Consider the following 22,748-nt stretch of genomic DNA (forward strand, 5'->3'; position numbering starts at 1 on the left):
ACTGTGAGAGGCGGGGGAGGAGATTGCTGAGCCTTTGGCGATGATCTTTGCATCATCAGTGGGGACTGGAGAGGTTCTGGAGGATTGGAGGGTTGTGGATGTTGATCCTTTATTCAAGAAAGGGAGGAAGATAGCTCAGGAAATTATAGCCCAACGAGTCTTACCTCAGTGGTTGTTAAGTTGATGAACATGTCTCTACCTTAGCAATTACTAGGCTTATCTGTAGCCCTCTATTTTTCTAAGCTCCATGTACCTATCTAACAGCCTCTTAAAAACCCTATTGTATCCACCTCCACCACAGTTGCCGGCAGCCCATTCCACGCACTCAACACTCTCTGCGTAAAAGACTTACCACTGACATCTCCTCTGTACCTACTCCCAGCACCTTAAACCTGTGTCCTCTTGTGGCAACCATTTCAGCCTGGGAAAAAAACCTCTGACTATCCACACAATCAATGTCTCTCATCATCTTATACATCTCTATCAGGTCACCTCTCATCCTCCGTCACTCCAAGGAGAAAAGGCCAAGTTCACTCAACCTATTCTCATAAGGCATGCTCCCCAATCCAGGCAACATCCTTGTAAATCTCCTCTGCACCCTTTCTATGGCTTCCACATTCTTCCTGTAGTGAGGTGACCAGAACTGAGCACAGTACTCCAAATGGGGTCTGACCAGGGTCCTGTACAGCTGCAACATTACCTCTCGGCTCCTAAATTCAATTCCACAACTGACGAAGGTCAATACACCTTCTTAACCAGAGAGTCAACCTGTGCAGCTGCTTTGAGCGTCCTATGGACTCGGACACAAAGATCCCTCTAATCCTCCACACAGCCAAGAGTCTTAGCATTCATACTATATTCTGCCATCATATTTGACTTACCAAAATGAACCATCTCACACTTATCTGAGTTGAACTCCATCTGCCACTTCTCAACCCATTTTTGCATCCTATCAATGTCCCGCTGTAACCTCTGACAGCACTCCACACTATCCACAACACCTCCAACCTTTGTGTCATCAGCAAACTTACTAACCCATCCGTCCACTTCCTCATCCAGGTCATTTATAAAAATCACAAAGAGTAGGGATCCCAGAACAGATCCCTGAGGCACTCCACTGGTCACCAACCTCCATGCAGAATATGACCCATCTACAACCACTCTTTGCCTTCTGTGGGCAAGCCAGTTCTGGATCCACAAAGCAATGTCCCCTTGGATCCCATGCCTCCTTACTTTCTCAATAAGCCTTGCATGGGGTACCTTATCAAATGCCTTGCTGAAATCCATGTACACTACATCTACTGCTCTACCTTCATCAATGTGTTTAGTCACATCCTCAAAAAACTCAATCAGGCTTGTCAGGCACGACCTGCCCTTGACAAAGCCATGCTGACTATTCCTAATCATATTATACCTCTCCAAATGTTCATAAGTCCTGCCACTCAGAATCTTCTCCATCAATTTACCAACCACTGAAGTAAGACTCTCTGTCTATAATTTCCTGGGCTATCTCTACTCCCTTTCTTGAATAAAAGAACAACATCTGCAACCCTCCAATCCTCCAGAACCTCTCCCGTCCCCATTGATGATGCAAAGATCATCGCCAGAGGCTCAGCAATCTCCTCCCTAGCCTCCCACAGTAGCCTGGGGTACATCTCATCCGGTCCCGGCGACTGATCCAACTTGATGCTCTTTTTCTTTTCTTCTTGACTAGAGAGAAGGCCGTTTTTCTTTAACAGCTTGGGGAAAAGAGGCTAGACTGCACAGGTGCATGACGTAGCGCGCCAAGGTTTAAAAGAAAGACTGCCATCATCGTAGTGGCCATCGTTGGAGTGGACTGAGTCGGAGTGGGACGGCTTTGGCTCAATCAGGCTTCGGCGAGAAACAGGCAGAGGCGAGGGTAGGTTCCAGTAAGTTTCTGTTTTTCTTCTTTTTTTTTGTTCAGACTACAGAATATGCCAGGCAGGATGTTGGAATGCTCCTCTTGCAGGATGTGGGGAGTCAGGGAGAGCTCCGGTGTCCCTGACAATGATACCTGCAAGAAGTGCATCCAGCTGCAGCTCCTAACAGACCGCGTTAGGGAACTGGAGCAGGAACTGGATGACCTCCGAATCATTCGGGAGACTGAGCAGTTTATAGATAGTAGCTTCCAGGAGGTAGTTACACCTCAGTTACAGGGCACAGGTACCGTCAGGCGAGGGAAGGGGAAAGGGCAGGTAGTGCAGGGTTCCCCTGTGGCCATTCCCCTCCAGAACAGGTATACCGATTTGGATACAGTTGGGGGGGGGGCTGGCTTACCTGGGACAAGCTGCGGCAGCCGGATCTCTGGCACTGAGTCTGGTTCTGCAGTGCAGAAGGGAAGGAGGAAGAAGAGGAAAGCGGTAGTGATAGGGAACTCCATAGTCAGGGGTACAGACAGGAGATTCTGTGGTCGTGACTGAGACTCCCAGATGGTTTGTTGCCTCCCGGGTGCCAGGGTCAGGAATGTCTCTGATCACATGCACAGCATTCTGAGGTGGGAGGGTGATCAGCCAGATGTCGTGGTACACATCGGTACCAATGACATAGGTAGAAAGAGTCAGGAGGTCCTGAAGAGTGAGTACAGAGAGCTTGGTAGGAAGTTGAAAATCAGGACCTCGAGGGTAGTAATCTCAGGATTGTTGCCTGTGCCACGTGCCAGTGAGGGTAAGAGTAGGATGCTCTGGCAGATGAACACGTGGCTGAGAAACTGGTGTAGGGGGCAGGGTTTCAGATTTCTAGATCATTAGGACCTCTTCTGGAGCAGGTGGGACCTATACAAGAGAGATGGGTTACACCTGAACTACAAGGGGACCAATATACTTGCAGGGAGGTTTGCTAGTGTTATTGGGGAGGGTTTAAACTAGATTTGCAGGGGGATGGAACCAGAGTGCCGGAGTAGATAGTGGAACAGAGGTAAAAATAAATGATGTTAGTCATTCATGCAAAGTCACAAATAGTAAGGTTGTGTGTGGTGGTAATAATCTTCTGAGGTGTGTATATTTCAATGCGAGGAGTATTGTGGGAAAGGCAGACGAGCTGAGGGCCTGGATTGACACATGGAATTATGACATCATAGCCATTACTGAAACTTGGCTACAGGAGGGGCCGGACTGGCAGCTCAATGTTCCAGGGTTCCAATATTTCAGGCGTGATAGAGGCAGAGGGATGAAGGGTGGGGGGATGGCTTTGCTAGTCAGGGAAAATATTACAGCAGGACAGATTAGAAGGCTTGTCTACTGAGGCCAGATGGGTGGAGCTGAGAAACAGGAAAGGTATGACCACATTAATAAGGTTATATTATAGACCACCCAATAGTTAGCGAGAATTGGAGGAGCAAATCTACAGAGAGATAACAGACAACTGCAAGAGACAGAACGTTGTAATTGTAGGGGATTTTAATTTTCCACACATTGGTTGGGACTCCGATACTGTTAAAGGTCTAGATGGGTTAGAGTTTGTAAAATGTGTTCAGGAAAGTTTTCTAAATCAATATATAGTTGTACCAACTAGGGAGGATGCAATATTAGATCTCCTATTAGGAAATGAGTTAGGGCAGGTGACGGAAGTGTGTGTAGGGGAACACTTTGGTTCCAGTGATCATAACATCATTAGTTTCAACTTGATCATGGATAAAGATAGATCTGGTCCTCGGGTTGAAGTTCTAAACTGGAAAAAGGCCAAATTTGAAGAAATGAGAAAGGATCTAAAAAGCATAGATTGGGACAGGTTGTTCTCTGGCAAGGATGTGATTGGTAAGTGGGAGGCCTTCAAAGGAGAAATTCTGAGAGTGCAGAGTTTGTATGTTCCAGTCAGGGTTAAAGGCAAAATGCATAAGAATAAGGAACCTTGGTTCTCAAGGGATATTGGAACTCTGATAAAGAAGAAGAGAGAAATGTATAACATGTATAGGCAACAGGGAGGAAATAAGACGCTTGAGGTGTATAAAAAGAGTAAGAAAATACTTAAGAAAGAAATCAGGAGGGCTAAAAGAAGACATGAGGTTGCCTTGGCAGTCAGGGTGAAGGATAATCCTCTTGAAGATCAGAGTGGTCGGCTATGTATGGAACCAAAAGAAATGGGAGAGATATTAAATGGATTTTTTGTATCTGTATTTACTAAGGAAACTGGAATGGAATTTATGAAAACAAGGCAAACAAGTAGGGAGGTCATGAAACTTATACAGATTAAAGAGGAGGAGGTGCTTGCTGTCTTGAGGCAAATCAGAGTAGATAAATCCCCAGGACCTGACAGGGTATTCCCTCAGACCTTGAGGGAGACTAGTGTTGAAATTGCAGGGGGCCTGGCAGAAATATTTAAAATGTCGATATCCACGGGTCAGGTGCCGGAGGATTGGAGGAGAGCTCATGTAGTTCCATTGCTTAAAAAAGGCTCAAAAAGTAATCCGGGAAATTATAGGCCAGTAAATTTGACATCAGTAGTAGGTAAATTATTGGAAGGAATACTAAGAGATAGGATCTACAAGTATTTGAATAGACAGGGACTTATTAGAAAAGGTCAGCATGGCTTTGTGCGTGGTAGGTCATGTTTAACCAATCTATTAGAGTTTTTTGAGGAAGTTACCAGGAAAGTGGATGAAGGGAAGACAGTGGATGTTGTATACATGGACTTCAGTAAGGCCTTTGACAAGGTCCCGCATGGGAGGTTAGTTAGGAAGATTCCGTCGCTAGGTATACATGGCGGAGAGGTAGTAAATTGGATTAGACATTGGCTCAATGAGAGAAGTCAGAGAGTGGTCGTGGAGGATTGCTACTCTGAGTGGAGGCCTGTGACCAGTGGTGTGCCACAGGGATCAGTGCTAGGTCCATTGTTATTTGTCATCTATATCAATGATCTGGATGATAATGTGGTAAATTGGATCAGCAAATTTGCTGATGATACAAAGATTGGAGGTGTAGTGGACAATGAGGAAGGTTTTCAAAGCTTGCAGAGGGATTTGGACCAGTTGGAGGAATGGGCTGAAAAATGGCAGATGGAGTTTAATGCAGACAAGTGTGAGGTATTGCACTTCGGAAGGTCAAACCAAAGTAGAACATACAAGGTAAACGGTAGGACACTGAGGAGTGCAGTAGAACAGAGGGATCTGGGAGTACAGATACATAATTCCCTAAAAGTGGCAACACAAGTAGATAGGGTCGTAAAGAGAGCTTTTGGTACATTGGCCTTTATAAATCAAAGTACTGAGTATAAGAGTTGGAACATAATGGTGAGGTTGTATAAGACATTGGTGAGACCGAATTTAGAGTATTGTGTGCAGTTTTGGTCACCTAATTACAGGAAGGACACTAATAAGGTTGAAAGAGTGCAGAGAAGGTTTACAAGGATGTTGCCGGGACTTGAGAAACTGAGTTACAGAGAAAGGTTAAATAGGTTAGGACTTTATTCCCTGGAGCGTAGTAGGATGAGGGGTGATTTGATAGAGGTGTATAAAATTATGATGGGTATAGATAGAGTGAATGCAAGCAGGCTTTTTCCACTGAGGCTAGGGGAGAAAAAAACCCAGAGGTCATGGGTTAAGGGTGAAGAGGGAAAAGTTTAAAGGGAACATTGGGGGGGGTGGGGCTTCTTCACGCAGAGAGTGGTGGGAGTGTGGAATGAGCTGCCAGATGAAGTGGTGAATGCGGGCTCACTTTTAACATTTAAGAAAAACTTGGACAGGTATATGGATGAGAGGGGTTTGTAGGGATATGGCCCAGGTGCAGGTCTGTGGGACTAGGCAGAAAAATGGTTTGGCACAGCCAAGAAGGGCCAAAAAGCCTGTTTCTGTGCTGTAATGTTCTATGGTTCTATTTATTACACCCTTTGTACACCACAGTTCCTATACCCTACCATAACTTCCCTGTCTCATTGGAACGTACCTATTGGAACATGTGCAGAACTCCACACAAATATCCTCTGAACATTTGCCACATTTCTTCCATACTTTTCCCTGAGAACATCTGTTCCCAATTTAAGCTTCCAATTTCCTGCCTGATAGCCTCATAATTCCCCTTACTCCAGTTAAATGCTTTTCTAACTTGTTGTTCCTATCTCTCTCCAATGCTATTGTAAAGGAGATAGAATTATGATCACTATCTCCAAAATGCTCTCCCACTGAGAGATCTGACACCCGTCGATCGATCTTCAATTCCAATAAAAACGCAATTAAAGTGCCAGTGTTAATAATGATACCCACACAATCAAAATCATCCATTATCTTCATCATCCTAATAATTAAACTAATTCTCACTAATCACCAGGGGATTCATATGAAGCAGGCACATTGAAATCTGCAAACTTAATAATAAAAATGCATTTTCTTTATGAAATACATTACCAGTATAAAAATGAAATAAATTTTTTTTCAATAGAATCTGGGGATTGTTTTTCTTCACTTCCACCCCCCCCCCCCACTCAGTTATTAAAACTAAAGAATGCAAGCCCAGTAGATGAGAGTGTGAATCCTAGTCCATTCTGTGCTGGAAATTGTTCATCAAGAACAGAGATCCATCCATCTTAAGGTGATGAACATGACCTGTCCAGTGGATACTCACATTGCTGACAATTTCCTGGTTTTTCTTGATGCGTTCCAGCTCAGGGGTACTAGCCACTGCGCTGAATCCTTTCCCCTTGTTCTTCTCAAAATCTTCTTTGTATTGAACCTAAAAGGAGAAAAGAAAGTTTAAACAGTTTCCTAATGGAAGCTAGATCTGTGCTGAGATAGTTGCTTAGAAGTTAGTAACAGCCTATGCAGCCCAACTAGTCCATGCTAGCATTTGTCCTCCATACAGCCTCTACATAATCTATTTCATTTACCATAAAATCAGGCCCAAGAGAACTTATTTACCCTTAGTGGCCACTTTATTAGGTACACCAACACTAATGCTCATTAATGCAAATATCCAATCAGCCAATCATGTGGCAGCAACTCAATGTATATAAGCATGCAGATGTGGTCAAGAGGTTCAGTTGTTGTTCAGCCCAAACATCAGAATGGAGAAGGAATGTGATCAAAGTAATTGACTGTGATTGATTGTTGGTGCCAGACAGGGTGGTTTGAGTATCTCAGAAACTGATCTCCAGAGATTTTCACAATTTACAGAGAATGGTGTGAAAAACAAAAAAACAAAAACACTAGAGAGCAGCAGTTCTGTGGGTGAAAACGATTTGCCCAGTAGATGATGAGGAGAAGCAGTGTGAATCCTAGTCTGTTCTTCAGGCCCAACAAGCCCACACCACCTAATTACACCTGTGAGACCAATTACTCTGCTAAACCAAGTCTTTGGATTGTGGGAGGAAACCAGAGCACCCAGAGGATAGAGAGGGTCTACAAACTTATTACAAGCAGCAGCACAATTGAACCCAGGTCACTGGTTTTGTTAAAGCATTATGATAACTGCTACATTAATGTAGCACCCCAACTTTGTAGGGGTCTTTGTATATCCTGTATGTTGTCTGTACCTACGTGCCTGTGACGTTTCTGCAAGTTTCTCCACTGTACCTGTACACATGACAATAAACTTGACTTGAAAGGTATTACCTTGCAGACTAATGCAGTGTAATAACTGTGCTTAATAAAAATCAAATATGGTCAAATTCGCTGCTTGTTCACATCCTACTGAATGTCATTATAAAGTATATATAAGTACACCATTAATAAAACACTCATATTTGCATTTCAATACACAAATTGACACTACTCCCTACCATTACTGACTTGAAGCTTACAGGGTTGTAAATTAAATGCATTTCATCTTCAAGGTATTTTCATTCCAAAATCTGGTCCACAGAAGGAGAGATCGACTTGTCCTCCTCTTCCCACCACATAAAGGCTTGATGACATCACTGGTTTCTACAGTCAGGATCCCAAAGACTATGATTTCCCTACAACCAGGGCAACTATTGTACCAAGACTATTGCAGTTTCCTTTTCTTTTTGTTTGTCATCTAACAAGACTAAGTCCTATAACATTGCACCCCTTCCCACTTGCCCAAGTGTTGAAATAGTCACAAAGGTTACAGGATTTCAATTAAGTTAGAAACCAGAATTCTGTTTATTTTTCCTTGCGTTCATCTGGGCAGGACTTGGGTGTAGAGGAATACCTGCTGAGTGACACCAATGAAAATCTCATTTTATAAATTAGAAAATAATTAAAATGTTTAGAAAGGGGTACCTGTTAGATAGGTACATGGATGATAGAAGAATGGAGGGAAGGGTTAGAATGAATGGAGGGAATGTCAGCACAACATCATGGGCTGAAGGGCCTGTAGTGTGTTGTAATGTTCTGTGTTCTAAATTAGTCAACTTTCAACACAACAACTTGTGGCAGCAGTGTAGTGCAGTGGTAAGCATAATGCTATTACAGCGCCAGCAACCCAGGGTCAGTTCTCGTCATGGTCTGTAAGGAATTTGTACAGTCTCCCTGTGACCATGTGGGTTTCCTCCAGATGTTCCTATTTCTTCCCACGTTCCAAAGACATGTGGGTTAGTCCGCTAACTGGTCACATGGGAGTGTAATTGGGCACCATGGGCTCATTGGGCCAGGCGGCCTGTTACCTTGCTGTATCTCAAAATGAAATAAATATATGTATATTTATTCAGGTGCTGTTATGTGGTACAAAACACTTCAAAAAAAAAGTGTTATCAAATAAAGTCATTCTTGCCTGGATGTAAAATAAAATCACCATGGCATTATTACAAACTAATGCAAGGGAGTCCTCAAAGTCCCAGCCAATGTTTATACTCAACCATCATTTTAAAAAATGATTATCTAGTCTTAAATTATCGGTGGTTGGTGGGGCCTTGCAATGTACAATTGGCAGCTAACATTTCCTGCTTTATAACAGTGTGCTTCAGAAGTAAATTATTGGCTGTAAAGTGTTTCGTGATGTCTGGTGCTGTGAAAGGTGCTAAATACAAGGCTGCCTTTCTTTCGTGCTTCCTTGGATAATGGAAACTCTGTCAGGCCATGTGCCGTCACTTGTTTGGCTGCCAGCACTGACTGCATTTATTTCTGGAGGTGTCAATGCATGACATCCCATTAGTCCACCTTCATACTCACTTGATTGGTCACCAATGCATCCACCCTACCACACCAATCAGAAAACAGATTTCTCATGTCAGGGAACATCTATGAACAGGAATAAATAGTTGACCTTTCAGGCCGAGACACTTGTAGTATAGCTGGTTCTGTATTTTTTGTAGTTTCATTGTCTGTAAGCATGTATGGTGCTTCCTACGGTAGGGGAGTCCAAGACCAAAGGACACAGCCTCAGAACAGAGAGTTATCTATTTGTGACAGAAATGAGGAGGAATTTCTTTAGCCAGATAGTGGTGAATCTGTGGAATTTGTTGCCACAGATGGCCATGGATACCAAGTCATTGAGTACATTTAAGCCAGAGGTTGATAGATTCTTCATTAGTCAGGGCACGAAGGGTTACGTGGAAAAGGCAAGAGATTGAAGCTGAGAGGAAAATGGATCAGTCATGATGAAATGGCTGAGCAGATTTGATGGACCAAACTGGCCTAACTGCGCTCCTAAATTATATAGTCTTATGGCATCAAACCAACAACATCAAACTGTCTCATAGGCTGTTATATTCAAGATTTCTCCCCTTCTCTCTTTTACCATTCCCCATTCTGGTTACCCTCTCATCCCTTCTCTTCTGATCACCTGGCTATTACCTCCCTCTGGTGCCCCTCCTCCTTCCCTTTCTCCCACAGTCTACTCTCCTTCTTTTCCAACACTTTACCTCTTCCACCTATCACCTCCCATCTTCTTACTTCATCCCTCCACCTAGTATTACCCATCACCTACCAGCTTGTACTCCTTGCTGTTTCCCTCCCCCCCCCCCCCCAACTTCCTATTCTGGCCTCTTCCACCTTCCTTTCCAGTCCCAATTAAAGGTTTTGGCCTGAAAAATCAACTGTTTATTCCTGTCCATAGATGTGTTGTATCCTGCTGAGTTCCTCCAGCATTTTGTGTGTGTTCCTCTGGATTTCCAACATCTTCAGAATCTCTTGTGTTTATCATTTTCTGCACTCACTCCAGCTTAATGGCATCTTTCCTATAGCAGGGTAAGCTAAGCTGAAATTTCAGATAACTATGTACTTGTAGTCCAAAGTGCTTTCATTATTTCTTCTCTCTGCTGCAAGATTTAGATGTGACAACTAAAGCTAATCCTCTCTTGCTATCAATTTGCAACAAAATATTCCCAACAATTATACAACAAACATACTTACCTGTCCCAGTCATACCCCTGGATGTTTAACATGATTAAATATTGCCAAAGACTTTTTACAAAGATCTGGCAGCCTTTTTCATTTAAACATTTTTGTGAAGCACAGATCTCGAAAAGCAAAGTGGAATTTCCACAAGGAAAGCAGGAGAAACTCAGTCATTTGAAATTTCCTGATGAAGGGTCCCAGCCTGAAATGTCAACTGTTTACTCCTCTCCGTAGATGCTGCCTGACCTGCTGAGTTCCTCCAGCATTTTGTGTGTGTGGCTCAAGGTTTCCAGCATCTGCTAAATCTCATGTTTATGCATTTGAAAACTAGCACTGTGGCACTCCCTCAATATGGTCCTGAACTTGGTGCGTAAATCACCCAGTGAGATGCAAACTCACAACTTTCTGACTCCAAGGCAAGGCAGAGTAAAGATACAGGAGATTCTGTAGATGCTGGAAATCCAGAGCAACAAACACAAAATGCTGGAGGAACTCAGCAAGGTCAGGCATCTATGGAGAGGGTTAAACAGTTGATGTTTCAGGCTGAGACCCTTCATCAGGAACTTTGAAATGTGACTTTAAACTGACGAAGCCTGACGAAGCCTGATGAAGGGCCTTGGCCCAAAATGTCAACTGTTTATTCCTCTCCATAGATTTTGTTTGACCTGCTGAGTTCCTCCAGCATTTTCTGCAGATTAGAGACTTTGTGTTAAAAGGAAACATTAGACCCTTATTTCCCAGTGCAGCAAAATAGCAGACAGAGATTGTTTATGCAAAATAATGAGAGACTTTTCTCTGTCAGTAACACCACATGCCCTGTTTCCTGATTTTCTTTATTGCAAAGTAACTCAGGTTCCAATCCAATTTGCATAAGCATTGAAGCAAAAAATTGGACAACATGCCATAGGATCTGCCTTTCTAATTCTTGAACTATAATGCAGCATAAAAGCTTCTAAGCTTCTAATAAAAAGGTTAAGCTTTTGAATTCTTCATGGGGACAATGGACAGGATGAAAACACAGTCTCTCTCTACAGCTTATTAAATTTCAATTGGGAGACTCAGAGCATCTAAAATTGCTCTGAGATTCAGTAGATTTTTGCAGTGGCAAAGAGCTGTTTTATGCAAAGTAAGAGCTTACAATTGACAAGAAAAATTAGTAACTAGTTCACAGAACATCACAAAACGCTGGAGGAACTCAACAGGTCAAGCCGCATCTATGGAGGGGAATAAGTAGTCAATGTTTCAGGCCAAGACCCTTCATCAGGACTGGAAAGGAAGGGGGAAGAAGACAGAATAAAAAGGTGAGGGGAGGGGAAGGAGGTCAAGCTGGCAGGTGATGGGTGAAGCCAGATAGGTGGGTGGAGGGGGGGTAAGAAGAAAGAGAATCAATTAAGAAGCTGAGAGGTGAAAGGTGGAAGATAAAAGGGGTGAAGAAGGAAGAATCTGATAGATGAGAGCAAATCAGAAGAGAAAGGGGAGGAGGAGCACTAGAGAGAAGTGATGGGAAGGTGAGGAGAAAAGAAAGGATAAGAGCAGAGCCAGAATTGGGAAATGAAAAAGGGAGAAGGTGGGGGGTGGCAGAAATTATCAGAAGTTTGAGAAATCAATGCTCATGCCTTCAGGTTGGAGACTACCCAGACAAAATACGAAGTGTTGCTCCTCCAATCTGAGAGTGGCCTTATTGTGGCAGTAGAAGCGGCCATGGACTGACATGTTGGAATGGAAATGGGAAGTAGAATTAAAATGGGTGGCACAGTCAGCAGTCATTTAACCTATTGTTCTTTGAAAGCACTATCCCAGTTTTCTCTCTCCAATTAAAAATTCATTATGTTTTTTGGTGATGCTGATTGCAGGATGAATATTGGCTTGGAAGCCAAAGGAAAAAAATGCTTTTCACCCTAAATTGTGCCAAAAAAAAATTTGAAGCCCTTCTCTTCAAGTAACAAGCACAATGTCTCAAATCTATGAGGGGGAGGGTAATATAGGTCTGCATCAGAGCTATCTGGAAAGACTATCTCAATTAAGTGCTATATACTGGGGCATAGCCAAATCCTGACAAACTCCTGCTCAGGCAGAGAGCATTACCAACTTCGACAGCTCAATAACTGTTTTGAGTAAACACCTCCCCAAGCCAACACCAAGGTCATATGCTAAATACTTGTTTTATTTGCTAATTATCTAAGTGAACACTCCAGAAATTCTTCAGGGCAGAGGCACATAAGTGCACATTTAATCATTAGAGACTTCATTTTGGAATGCTGTAGAAAATGCACTTACTGTATCTTGAAAAGCAAATAAAAAACTGCAGGTGCAGGAAGCCTGAAACAACAGATAAAGAAATGTTGGAACTATTCAACATGCCAGACATGATCTGTGGAGTGAGAAACAGGGCCAACAATGCAGGTCATCAACTAATTGCTTGCGGCAAGGAATTAACTTGTGGACTTCCGGAAGGGGAAGTGGAGAGAACACACACCAGTCCTCATTGAGGGGTCAGAAGTGGAAAGAGTAAGCAGTTTCAAGTTCCTGGGTGTCAATATTTCTGAAGATCTATCCTGTGCCCAACATACTAATGCAATTATGAAGAAGGCACACCAGAAGCTAGATTTCATTAGGAGTTTGAGGAGGTTTGGTATGTCTCCAAAGATTAGCAAATTTCTACAGTTGTAATGTGGAGAGAATTCTGACTGGTTGCATCACCACCTGGCATGGGGGCACCAGGCATAGGATCAGAAAATGTTGCAGAGGGTATAAACTCAGTCAGCTCCATCACAGCACCAGCCTCCCCACCATCGAGGACATTTTCAATAGGCAATGCATCAAGAAGATGGCATCCATCATTAAGGACACTAGGACATGCCTTCTTCTCATTACTGCCATCAGAGAGAAGATATAGGAGACCAGGGACACACACTCAGTGTTTTAAGAACAGCTTATTCCCATTTGCCAACAGATTTCTGAATAGTTCATGAACCCATGAACATTACCTCAATATTCTGCTCTCTTTTTGCATTATTTATTTATAGTTTATATATTATTGTAATTTATAGTAATGTTTTATACTGTACTACTGCTGGAAAACAACAAATTTCACAGCACATGTCAGTGATAATAAAACAGATTCTGATTGTGTCCTCAACCCAGACTTGAATAACGTTATGGTTGATGTCCAACCTTGGCACACCTTTCATGCACCAGCCTCATACCCCTCAGTTCCCCTCATATCTAATAACCTATTGGTCTCAGCATCAAGTCTCCACAGCCTCTTGTGCAAATAACTTCGAGATTCACTACTCCTTCCTTAAAGAAATTTCTTATCTGTCCAGAATGGCCAACTTTTTATGTGAAAGTCCTGCTGGAAGGTGAAGGACACCCTCTGGTCTGCCTAAGAGCCATTAGTCTTCCATCACAGTGAGATGTTCACGAGGGAATGCTGCCGGCTAAGATATTCTAGGCTGCATGATTGTGTGCTGAGGCTGAAGCTCTGTGCAGCCAATGCCAAGACTCTATAGGGAAGGACCACAGTATAAAATCCTTTTGCTACCACACATGGAGGGGCCAAGTTAGGTAGATAAGCTTTATCTGTCACATGTACATCGAAACATTGAGTGAAATATGTTATTTGCGTCAAATAAAGTCAGTGAGGATTGTGCTGAGGCAGCCCACGGGAATCACCACACCTCCGGTGCCAACGTAGCATGCCCACAACTTGCTAACTCTAACCCATACATCTTTGCAATGTGAAAGAAAGCTGGAGCACCTGGAGGAAACCCATGCAGTCACAGGAAGAACATATAAATTCTTAACAGACACCATAGGGAATTGAATCCTGATCTTTACAACTGGCACTGTAAAGTGGTGCGCTAACCACCTTGCTGTCCATCAAACACTGAGAGGGTGTATTGCCCAAGAGGCTGATGAGTGGTAATGGTGCTATGGTTTAAAAAAAATTTTAAGTTAACACTACTGAATGTATTGACCATGAACATAGGTTTCTTATCATATTATGTTCTTAATATATTCTTATTATGAATTAAACTTATTTTTGAAACATAAAATTATTTTGAATCTGTGACCCCTGGTTCAAAACTAGGTAAATCTCACTCTTGCATCTACACAATCAAACCCAAAGTGCGTACTGCTCCCTGTTACTATTGATGGTGAGGACATGGATCTGGTGAAGAACTACAAGTATCTGCGGGTGCACCTGGATGACAGACTTGAGTGGAGCACCAACTGTGTACAGGAAGGGTCAGAGTCGCCTCTACTTCCTGAGGAGACTGAGGTCCTTTGGACTATGCAGGCCTCTCCTTCACATGTTCTACCAGTCTGTTCTTGCCAGTACAATCTTCTATGTGGTGGTGTGCTGGGGTAATGGCATCAACACGGGTGATACTAACCAGCTAAATAAGCTGTTTAGAAAGGTTGGCTCTATTATAGGAGTCAAACTGGACACACTGGAGGCTGTGGTAGAACAAAGGACCCTACGGAAAAATCCTGGCAATTCTGGACAATGTTTCTCACCCTCTGTATGCAACCTTGGCTGAAGAGAGGAGCACTGTTAGACATAGACTGACAACTGCGCTGCTCCAAAGAGCACTATATACAAGGTCATTCTTACCCTTAGCCATTAGGCTCTAGAATGAGTCAACCTATAGCCTGGGAAGTGATGACCCCCTCCTGTTTGACTGCTTGAGGTAACTTACTTTTTATTCTTTCTTACCTCTCTTCTAATATTGTATATCTGTGCACCTGTAATGCTACTGTGACACTGTAATTTCCTTTGGGATCAATAAAGTATGTGTATGTCTATAACATTTTCATATTGCAGACACCACCTACGCAGCAAACTGTCTTTTCCAAAAGTTCCCTTCTAAAAAGTGCTACAGGCTATGAAAACAAAAAACTTCATGCCATCTTAAAAGTTTATGCCCCCAAGCAGTTAATCTGATTAACCAGACTAGTTAGTGCCCTCCCCCACTGCCTCCCATTACCTTGGTCACTGCACTGTAAACACTTCCAACCACTTTTTACAATACTATTCATATTGGTATTTATGCATTTATGCACATTTTACTCCATATCTATACTTAACCTCTAACTTTATTTTTATATAATCCTTTATTCTTATAATTGTTGGATGTTGTTGTTTTTTGTTGCACGTCACACCCTGATCAATACACCACAGCAAATTCCTAATATATATAAATCTTTATGGCAAATATAGTTGATGATTCTTGATTAGCTTCAATAGGGTCACGTCTTATTCAGTGTATCCCATTCCAGGGATCAGCTTGGTAACCTTCAGAATCATGCCCAGACTCTATTACGAAAGGTTCTATATAAATGCAACAGTGGGTCAGACAACATCTGTAGTGGCAAATGGACAGTGTTTTGGGTTGAGACCCTTCATCTCTCGAGAAGACAGCTCCTGACCCATAATACTAGAGACCAGATGCTGCCCTGACCTGTTGAGTTCCTCCACTCTATCTTGTTTGTTGCTCCAGATTCCACTGTCTGCACTCTCATGTGTCTACATAAGTACAAATTGTTCTTGCTGTGCATCGAGTCCCCACAGTGCTTGGAAACTGTTTTTGCAGGGTCTCATTTATGCAACTGACCACACATTTGGCTGCATGACAGCAGTAAGTAAGATGTAGAACTCACAGCAGTCACAATGAACAGCAGGGTGGCTTTGGGTAAGCTATTTAGGTCCACGAGGGAGGAAGGCAGGAAAATATAATGACAGACGTGATGAGGTCAGGAGGGTGGCTCTTTTATCAGAGAACAATGTCCTGCAGTGCTGAAATTGTTACATAATGAATAAGTTTTTACAAGAAATGCTGCAACTGATTTGGAGACCAAATCCTTTGCTCTGCTAATTTTAAGCATTCTATTTTCTAATGTAATGTGAATTAATATATGATAATAATACATTTTAATAATATGATTATTGATTACAGGAAGAAGTAGTCAGAGATCTATGTGCCGGTCCTCATTATAGGATCACCAGTGTGGGGGGGGTCAGTAACTTTAAATTACTTGGTGTTGTGATATCAGAGGATCTGTCCTGGGACAACCATGCAAGTGCCATTTACAAAGAAGGCACAGCAGTGTCTCTGCTTTCTCAAGTTTGTGCAGATTCGGCATGTCACCTAAAACTTTGACAGGCTTCTCTAGATGCAGAGTGAAGAGTATCCTGACTGGTTGTATCATGGCCTGGTATGGAAATACAATGCCCAAGAATGGAAAATTCTACAGAGACTGGTAGATACAGCCTGGTCCATCACAAGCAAAAACTTGTCCACCATTGAGCACATCTCCAAGGAGCGCCGTCATAGGAAAGCAGCATCTATCATCAAAGACCTCCAACATCCAGGTCATTCTTGGTACGAATTGAATTGATTTTATTATTTACATCTTTCATGTACATGAGGAGTAAAAATCTTTATGTTACATCTCTGTCTAAATGTGCAATTTCTAGTAAGTTATAATAAATAGCATGTACAACAGGACAGTCAATATAACATAGAAATACAGTTGTGTCAGCATGAATTAATCAGTCTGATGGCCTGTTGGTCCTGGCTTTAATGCTGTGGTACCGTTTCCCGGATGGCAGCAGCTGAAATAGATTGTGGTTCGGGTGACTCGAGTCCCCAATGATCCTCTGGGCCCCTTTTTACACACCTGTCTTTGTAAATGTCCTGAATCATGGGAAGTTCACAACTACAGCTGCGCTGGGCTGTCCGCACCACTCTCTGCAGAGTCCTGCAATTGAGGGAGGTACAGTTCCCATACCAGGCAGTGTTGCAGCCAGTCAGGATGCTCTCAATTGTGCCCCTGTAGAAAGTCCTTAGGATTTGGGAGCCCATACCAAACTTCCTCAACTGTCTGAGGTGAAAGAGGCGCTGTTGTGCCTTTTTCACCACACAGCTGGTGTGCACAGACCACGTGAACTCCTCGGTGATGTTAATGCCAAGGAACTTAAAGCTGTTCACTCTTTCAACCCCAGATACATTGATGTCAATAGGGGTTAGCCTGTCTCCATTCCTCCTGTAGTCCACAACCAGCTCCTTTGTTTTTGCCACATTGAGGGAGAGGTTGTTTTCTTGACACCACTGTGTCAGAGAGATGACTTCTCTGTAGGTGGTACTGGAGTCTTAAGTCCCGCAGCACAGGTTCAGGAACAGTTATTATCCCTCTCCCCAGGCTCCTTATTATTTATTTAATATTGATATTTAGTTATTTGTACAATGTTTTTTGCACATTGGTTGCTTGTCAGTCTTCATGCATAGATTTACACAAATTCTTTTGTATTTCCCTATTTTCCTGTAAATGCCTGCTAGAAAAGTAATCTAAAGGTATTGCAAGGGGACATATACATGGTTAGATAATAACTTTACTGTGAATTTAAAATATGACTTTGAATTTAAAATATTCTTTCATGCAAAATTTATTCCAATCCCAAAATAACTCGGCTTCAGGAGGCTGACTCATCAACTGGCTCTAGTCAAATTGTCTGATTACATCACTGGTAGGAAACTAATGAAGATGGCATGCCAGAGGCTACATTTCATTAGCAGTTTGAGGAGATTTGGTATGTCCCCAAAGACTCTAGCAAATTTTGACAGGTATATTGTGGAGAGCATTCGGACTGGGTGCATCGCCGTCTGGTATGGAGGAGCCACTGCACAAAATCGTAAAATGCTGCAGAGGGTTGTAAACTCAACCAGCTCCATTATGGGCACAAGCCTCCTCAGTATTTCGGACATCTTCAAAAGGTGAAGCCTTAAAAAGGCTGAATCCATCATTAGGGTCCCTCACCATCCAGGACATGCCTTTTGCTCATTGCTACCATCAGGGAGGAGGTACAGGAGCCTGAAGACACACACTGAACATTTCAGGAACCGTTCCTTCCCCTCCCCATCAGACTTCTGAACAGTGAACTCATGAACACTATCTCACTATTTTTTCTCTTTTTGTACTACTATATCTATACTTATTATAATTTATAGAATATTTTATGTAATCCACTGTACTGTTGCCACAAAACAACACATTTCACAAAATATGTCAGTTATAATAAATCCGATTCTAATTCTGACTGCAGCAGCGGACAAAATCGTTCCCAACAACAAATCAGGTACAGGACTCTATTGAAAGAAAGTCTTGGCACCAGAAATGTGATAGGTCTGTGAAAATGGAGATCTTTGGCCTGTAAAGAACAACCCAATTCAATGGGCGTCAACTGTATTTTACAATTTACCAATTATTTACATTGCCACAGAAATTTTGCTCCATGCGTGTTAAGCCAACACTAGAATTCACACAGTAATAAGTCTGAGCATCAACGACAGAACTCCTGAAATCTCTTTAGAACAGACTGCATTTTCACAATGAGATTATTCACACTGCCCGAGAGACTCAGAATTAAACAACAGTGTCTGCCACAGACAATTTAATCGTCACTTGTTACCCATTTGTATGTTAACTGGCAATCGGGCATCTCCACCATCAACCAGCCAATTGTTCTTGCATTTTAATAAAGCAGTCTAAACATTGAACAGACCAGCAATGCAAATAAGCAAATGTATTTAGGAATCAACGCACACGATGCACAAGAGATGAACTTAGGCTGGGCACCCAGAACAAATTTCCCCTAAACCAGTCTCCTTGAATGGCATCTTTAAACAAAAGCTTTCTATTTAACAGGACTGACGACGTGAGAACAAGTGAGGCCTCCACACACACACACAACCCCCCCCCCCCCCTTCATCATGACTGGAAAGGAAGCGGGAAGAAGGCAGAACAAGGCGGTGAGGAGAGGAGAACAAGCTAGAAGGTGACATGTGGAAGAGGTAAAGGGCTGAGGAAGAAGGAATCTGATCAGAGAGGACAGCAGACCATAGGAGAAAGGGATGGAGGAGGGGCACCAGGGAGAGCTGTTACGCAAGTAAGAAGAGGAGAGGTCAGAGGACAGCCAGAGTAGGAATGGAAGAGAGAAGGGGGAGGGGGAAAAGATTAACAGGTAAGAGAAATCGATGATCATACCATCAAGTTGGAGGCTACCCAGACAGACAGAATTGGAAACAAGAAAATCTGCAGATGTCTGAAATCCAAGCAACACGCACAAAATGCTGGAGTAACTCAGGAGGCCAGGCAGTCGATGTTTTGGGCCGAGACCCTTCATCCTGCTGAAGGGTCTTGGGCCGAAATGTTGACTGTACTCTTTTCCACTGATGTTTCCCAGCCTGCTGAGTTCATCCAGACAGAATTGGAAATGGTATACAACTAATTGGTTTTTATTGTGGCATGTAACGAGATACTGTGGAAAAACCTGTTTTAAATACTGTTTACACAGATCAATTCGTTACCTGGAGTATTGAGGTAGAACAAGTTTATTCTGCATTCTGTTATTGCTTTAACTTGTTCTACCTCAATACAATAATAGTGTAATAGCTACAGAGAAAGTGCAGTGTAGGTAAACAATAATATACAAGATCATAACGACCTAGATTATGAGGTCAAGAATCAATCTTATCACACTAGGGAACTAATTAATAGTCATATAATAGTGGGACAGAAGCTGTCCTTGAGCATGGGGTATGCGCTGTCAGGCTTCGGTGTGTTCTGCCAGATGGAAGGGGCTGTAGTGTGGGTGGGGATCTTTGATTATGATGGCTGTTCTACCGAGGCAGAGAGAAGATAATTTTATCCTAACTGAGCTCTCATAACAGGTGGATGAGGTGAAGTGTTGGATTGACTTGTCAGAAGGCTGGATGCACATCAGAAGGAGTTGGTTTTTGATGGGATTATGCTAGTGAAAAGTGAAGGGGGGGGAATCATGGAGAACCTAAATGTTGGCATAGACTGGCCTGCTTCTGTTCTGTATGTGCCATACCTTTTCATTTTGGAGTGGGGAGAGGGAAAGTAGTTGGTATAGGGAGAGTGGAGGAATTGTTGAGATTGGAGGAGCATGATCAAATAGTGGTGCAAACACAATGGGCAGAATGGTTTAATCCTGGTCTTATGCCTTACGGTCTTGTACTCTGGTGAGGATTATGTAGGATCTGTAGGCTCCCATACCCAAACACACTTCCAGTCATCCATTACAGACTGATTGCACCATGGCCTGGTATATAAGCAAAAACCCCCCAAAAGCAGAAAAGCCTACAGAAAGTAGTGGGTACAGCCCAGTCCATCACAGGAAAAGCCCTCCCCTCATCAGGCTCCTGAACCAGTGTGCATAACTTCATTCACCTCAACACTGAACTGGTTCCACAACCTATGAACTCACTTTCAAGGGCTTTTCAATTCATGTTCTCAGCATCATTTTATTTACTATTGTTGTTGTTGTTATTATTATTATTATTCATTGTTGTTTTGTATTTGCAGTTTGTCTTCGTTTGCACATTGTTTGTTTGTCAGTCTTTGTTCTACTGTGTATGCCTGCAAGAAATGAATCTTAGGGCAGTATATGGTGGCATACAGGTACTTCGAACTTTGAAGATTGCCAGTAATATATTCCTCATCTTTTGATAATACAGTGATATTTGCCTGGAATGATTAGCCCAACAATACACAGATCTTCTACAAGATGATTCTTTAACTAAAACATCTGCAAGGCAGAGCAGTAAACTCTTTACCACCAAAATCAACAAACAAGTGATTTCAAAAAGGGAATAGGGTGAGAAAAGAAGGGGGAGAAAACTAACTGGCTTAACCCAGTGTAAATAAAACCATTTCAGATTTGATCAAACAATTCCTTTAGGGATTCCCAACAATCTAACTACTACATTCTAAACTCAACCCAGCTGTGAACATCATTTCCAACAACAGGGAGAAATAACATCAGTAACATTCTAATCCATCCCACTGAATAACTTCTACAAGCTTGCTTTTACAGTGAATGCTAAATCCTTCACGGTTTTAAAAATCAGATTTTCTCTCTCTCTATAAATAGATGTCCTTGGAGGATGAGGAGAGATAAATCTCTCAACACAGCCCACAGAGTTGTCAAGATCACCAATGAAGACAGAGGTGCAAACTGATTAAAATTCAGCACATACTGTGGGCAACAAGTTTACCAACACCTCAGGCTCTTGAATGTGAATCTGCCAACTAGCTTTCTCTAACATACACACACACGCGTCATTTCACATATTTAAAAAGCAATGGAGAGCAACACAGTGAAATGCTGGAAATGATGATGGAAATACAGAACAATGCACACAAAACACTGGAGGAGTTCAGCAGGTCATGTAGCATCTATGGAAGGGAATAAACAGTCGGTGATTTGGGCCAAGACCCTTCATCAGGACTAGAAAGGCTGAAGCCAGAATAAGAAGGTGGGGAAGGGAAGGAGTACAAGCTGGCAGGTGATAGGTGAGACAAGTTGAAAGGGAAGGGTGGTGGGTGGGAGAGGGGGAATGAAGCGAGAAGCTGGGAGGTGATAGGTGGAAGAGGTAAAGGGCTGAAGGAGTTAATCTGATAGACCATAGGAGTGGACGATGGGAGACAGGGAAGGAGGAAAAGCACTAGAGGAGATGATGGGAGGTGAAGAGAGGGAAGTCAGAATGGGGAATGGAAACAGAGAGAAGGGGGAAGAAATTACCATAAGATGGAGAAATCAGTGTTCATGACATCAGATTGGAGGCTACCCAGATGGAACATGAGTTGTTCCTCCTCAAACCTGAAACTGGCCTCACAATGGCAGCAGAGGTGGTCATGGGTCGATATGTCACAATGATAATGGGAAGCTAAAATGTCTGGTGATCCAGCATGAACAGTCCTGCGTCCTTGCCCAACAACAGATGGGATTTCTCACTTTGGATAGTGACATCACTTTGCTGGTCACTTCCTCTGACTGGTCACACATTAAGTGGAAATTAAAGGACTTTGTCCAGGACACTTGAGTTTTGAATGAGTTAAGAACTCTTTGCTCTGGGGATTCAAGTCTGGCTCATAATCAACACTAATTTAATCTCTCTTTAAATGCAGAAATAACATGGAGGGAACAAAGGGAAAGATAATGAAAAACAACCCCTCCAGTGGCAATTACAGAGTGCAATACAGAACGCAGAGGAGGTCTCCATATCAGGAGGAATCTAAACACAAAAGCTCTGGGGATGTTAAATCTGGCTTCAGCAGTAAAGCTGCCTAGCCAGGATTTTACTGGTCAGGACCCAGCTATAGAGCATTTGATTTGGAATACAAGAGTTTCTGTAAATGCTAGAAATGTTGAGCAATGCACACAACATACTGGAGGAACTCAGGTAGCAGCAATGGAGAGGAATAAATAGTCAACGCTTCAAACTGAGAGCCTTTGGCAGGACTGGACAGCCTTGTCTTAACAAAGGGTGTCAGTCTGGAACATCAGCTGTTTATTCCTCTCCACAGATGCTGTCTGAGTTGCCAACTCCCTCCAGCATTTTGTGTGTTGCACATATACAGGATTTTGAAGTCCTCCATATACGACAATAATAAACACTTAATATTTGTT

General features: G+C 42.6%; 1 protein-coding gene across 3 annotated transcripts in view; it reads right to left on the minus strand.

The window, feature by feature from the left end:
- The window catches only part of lasp1 (LIM and SH3 protein 1), a 197,732-nt gene that overhangs the window by 73,942 nt on the left and 101,042 nt on the right, over positions 1-22,748 (minus strand). For all 3 annotated transcript variants that reach the window (XR_012102071.1, XM_073071751.1, XM_073071752.1), the window contains exon 4: positions 6,573-6,680. Coding sequence is in view for 2 of the 3 variants with exons in the window: in XM_073071751.1 (XP_072927852.1) it covers positions 6,573-6,680 (108 nt within the window). In the remaining variant the exon portion in view is untranslated. The remainder of the gene's footprint in view (positions 1-6,572; positions 6,681-22,748) is intronic.

The sequence above is a fragment of the Hemitrygon akajei genome, chromosome 18 (genome assembly GCF_048418815.1).
Source record: "Hemitrygon akajei chromosome 18, sHemAka1.3, whole genome shotgun sequence".
Classification (NCBI taxonomy): Eukaryota; Metazoa; Chordata; class Chondrichthyes; order Myliobatiformes; family Dasyatidae; genus Hemitrygon; species Hemitrygon akajei.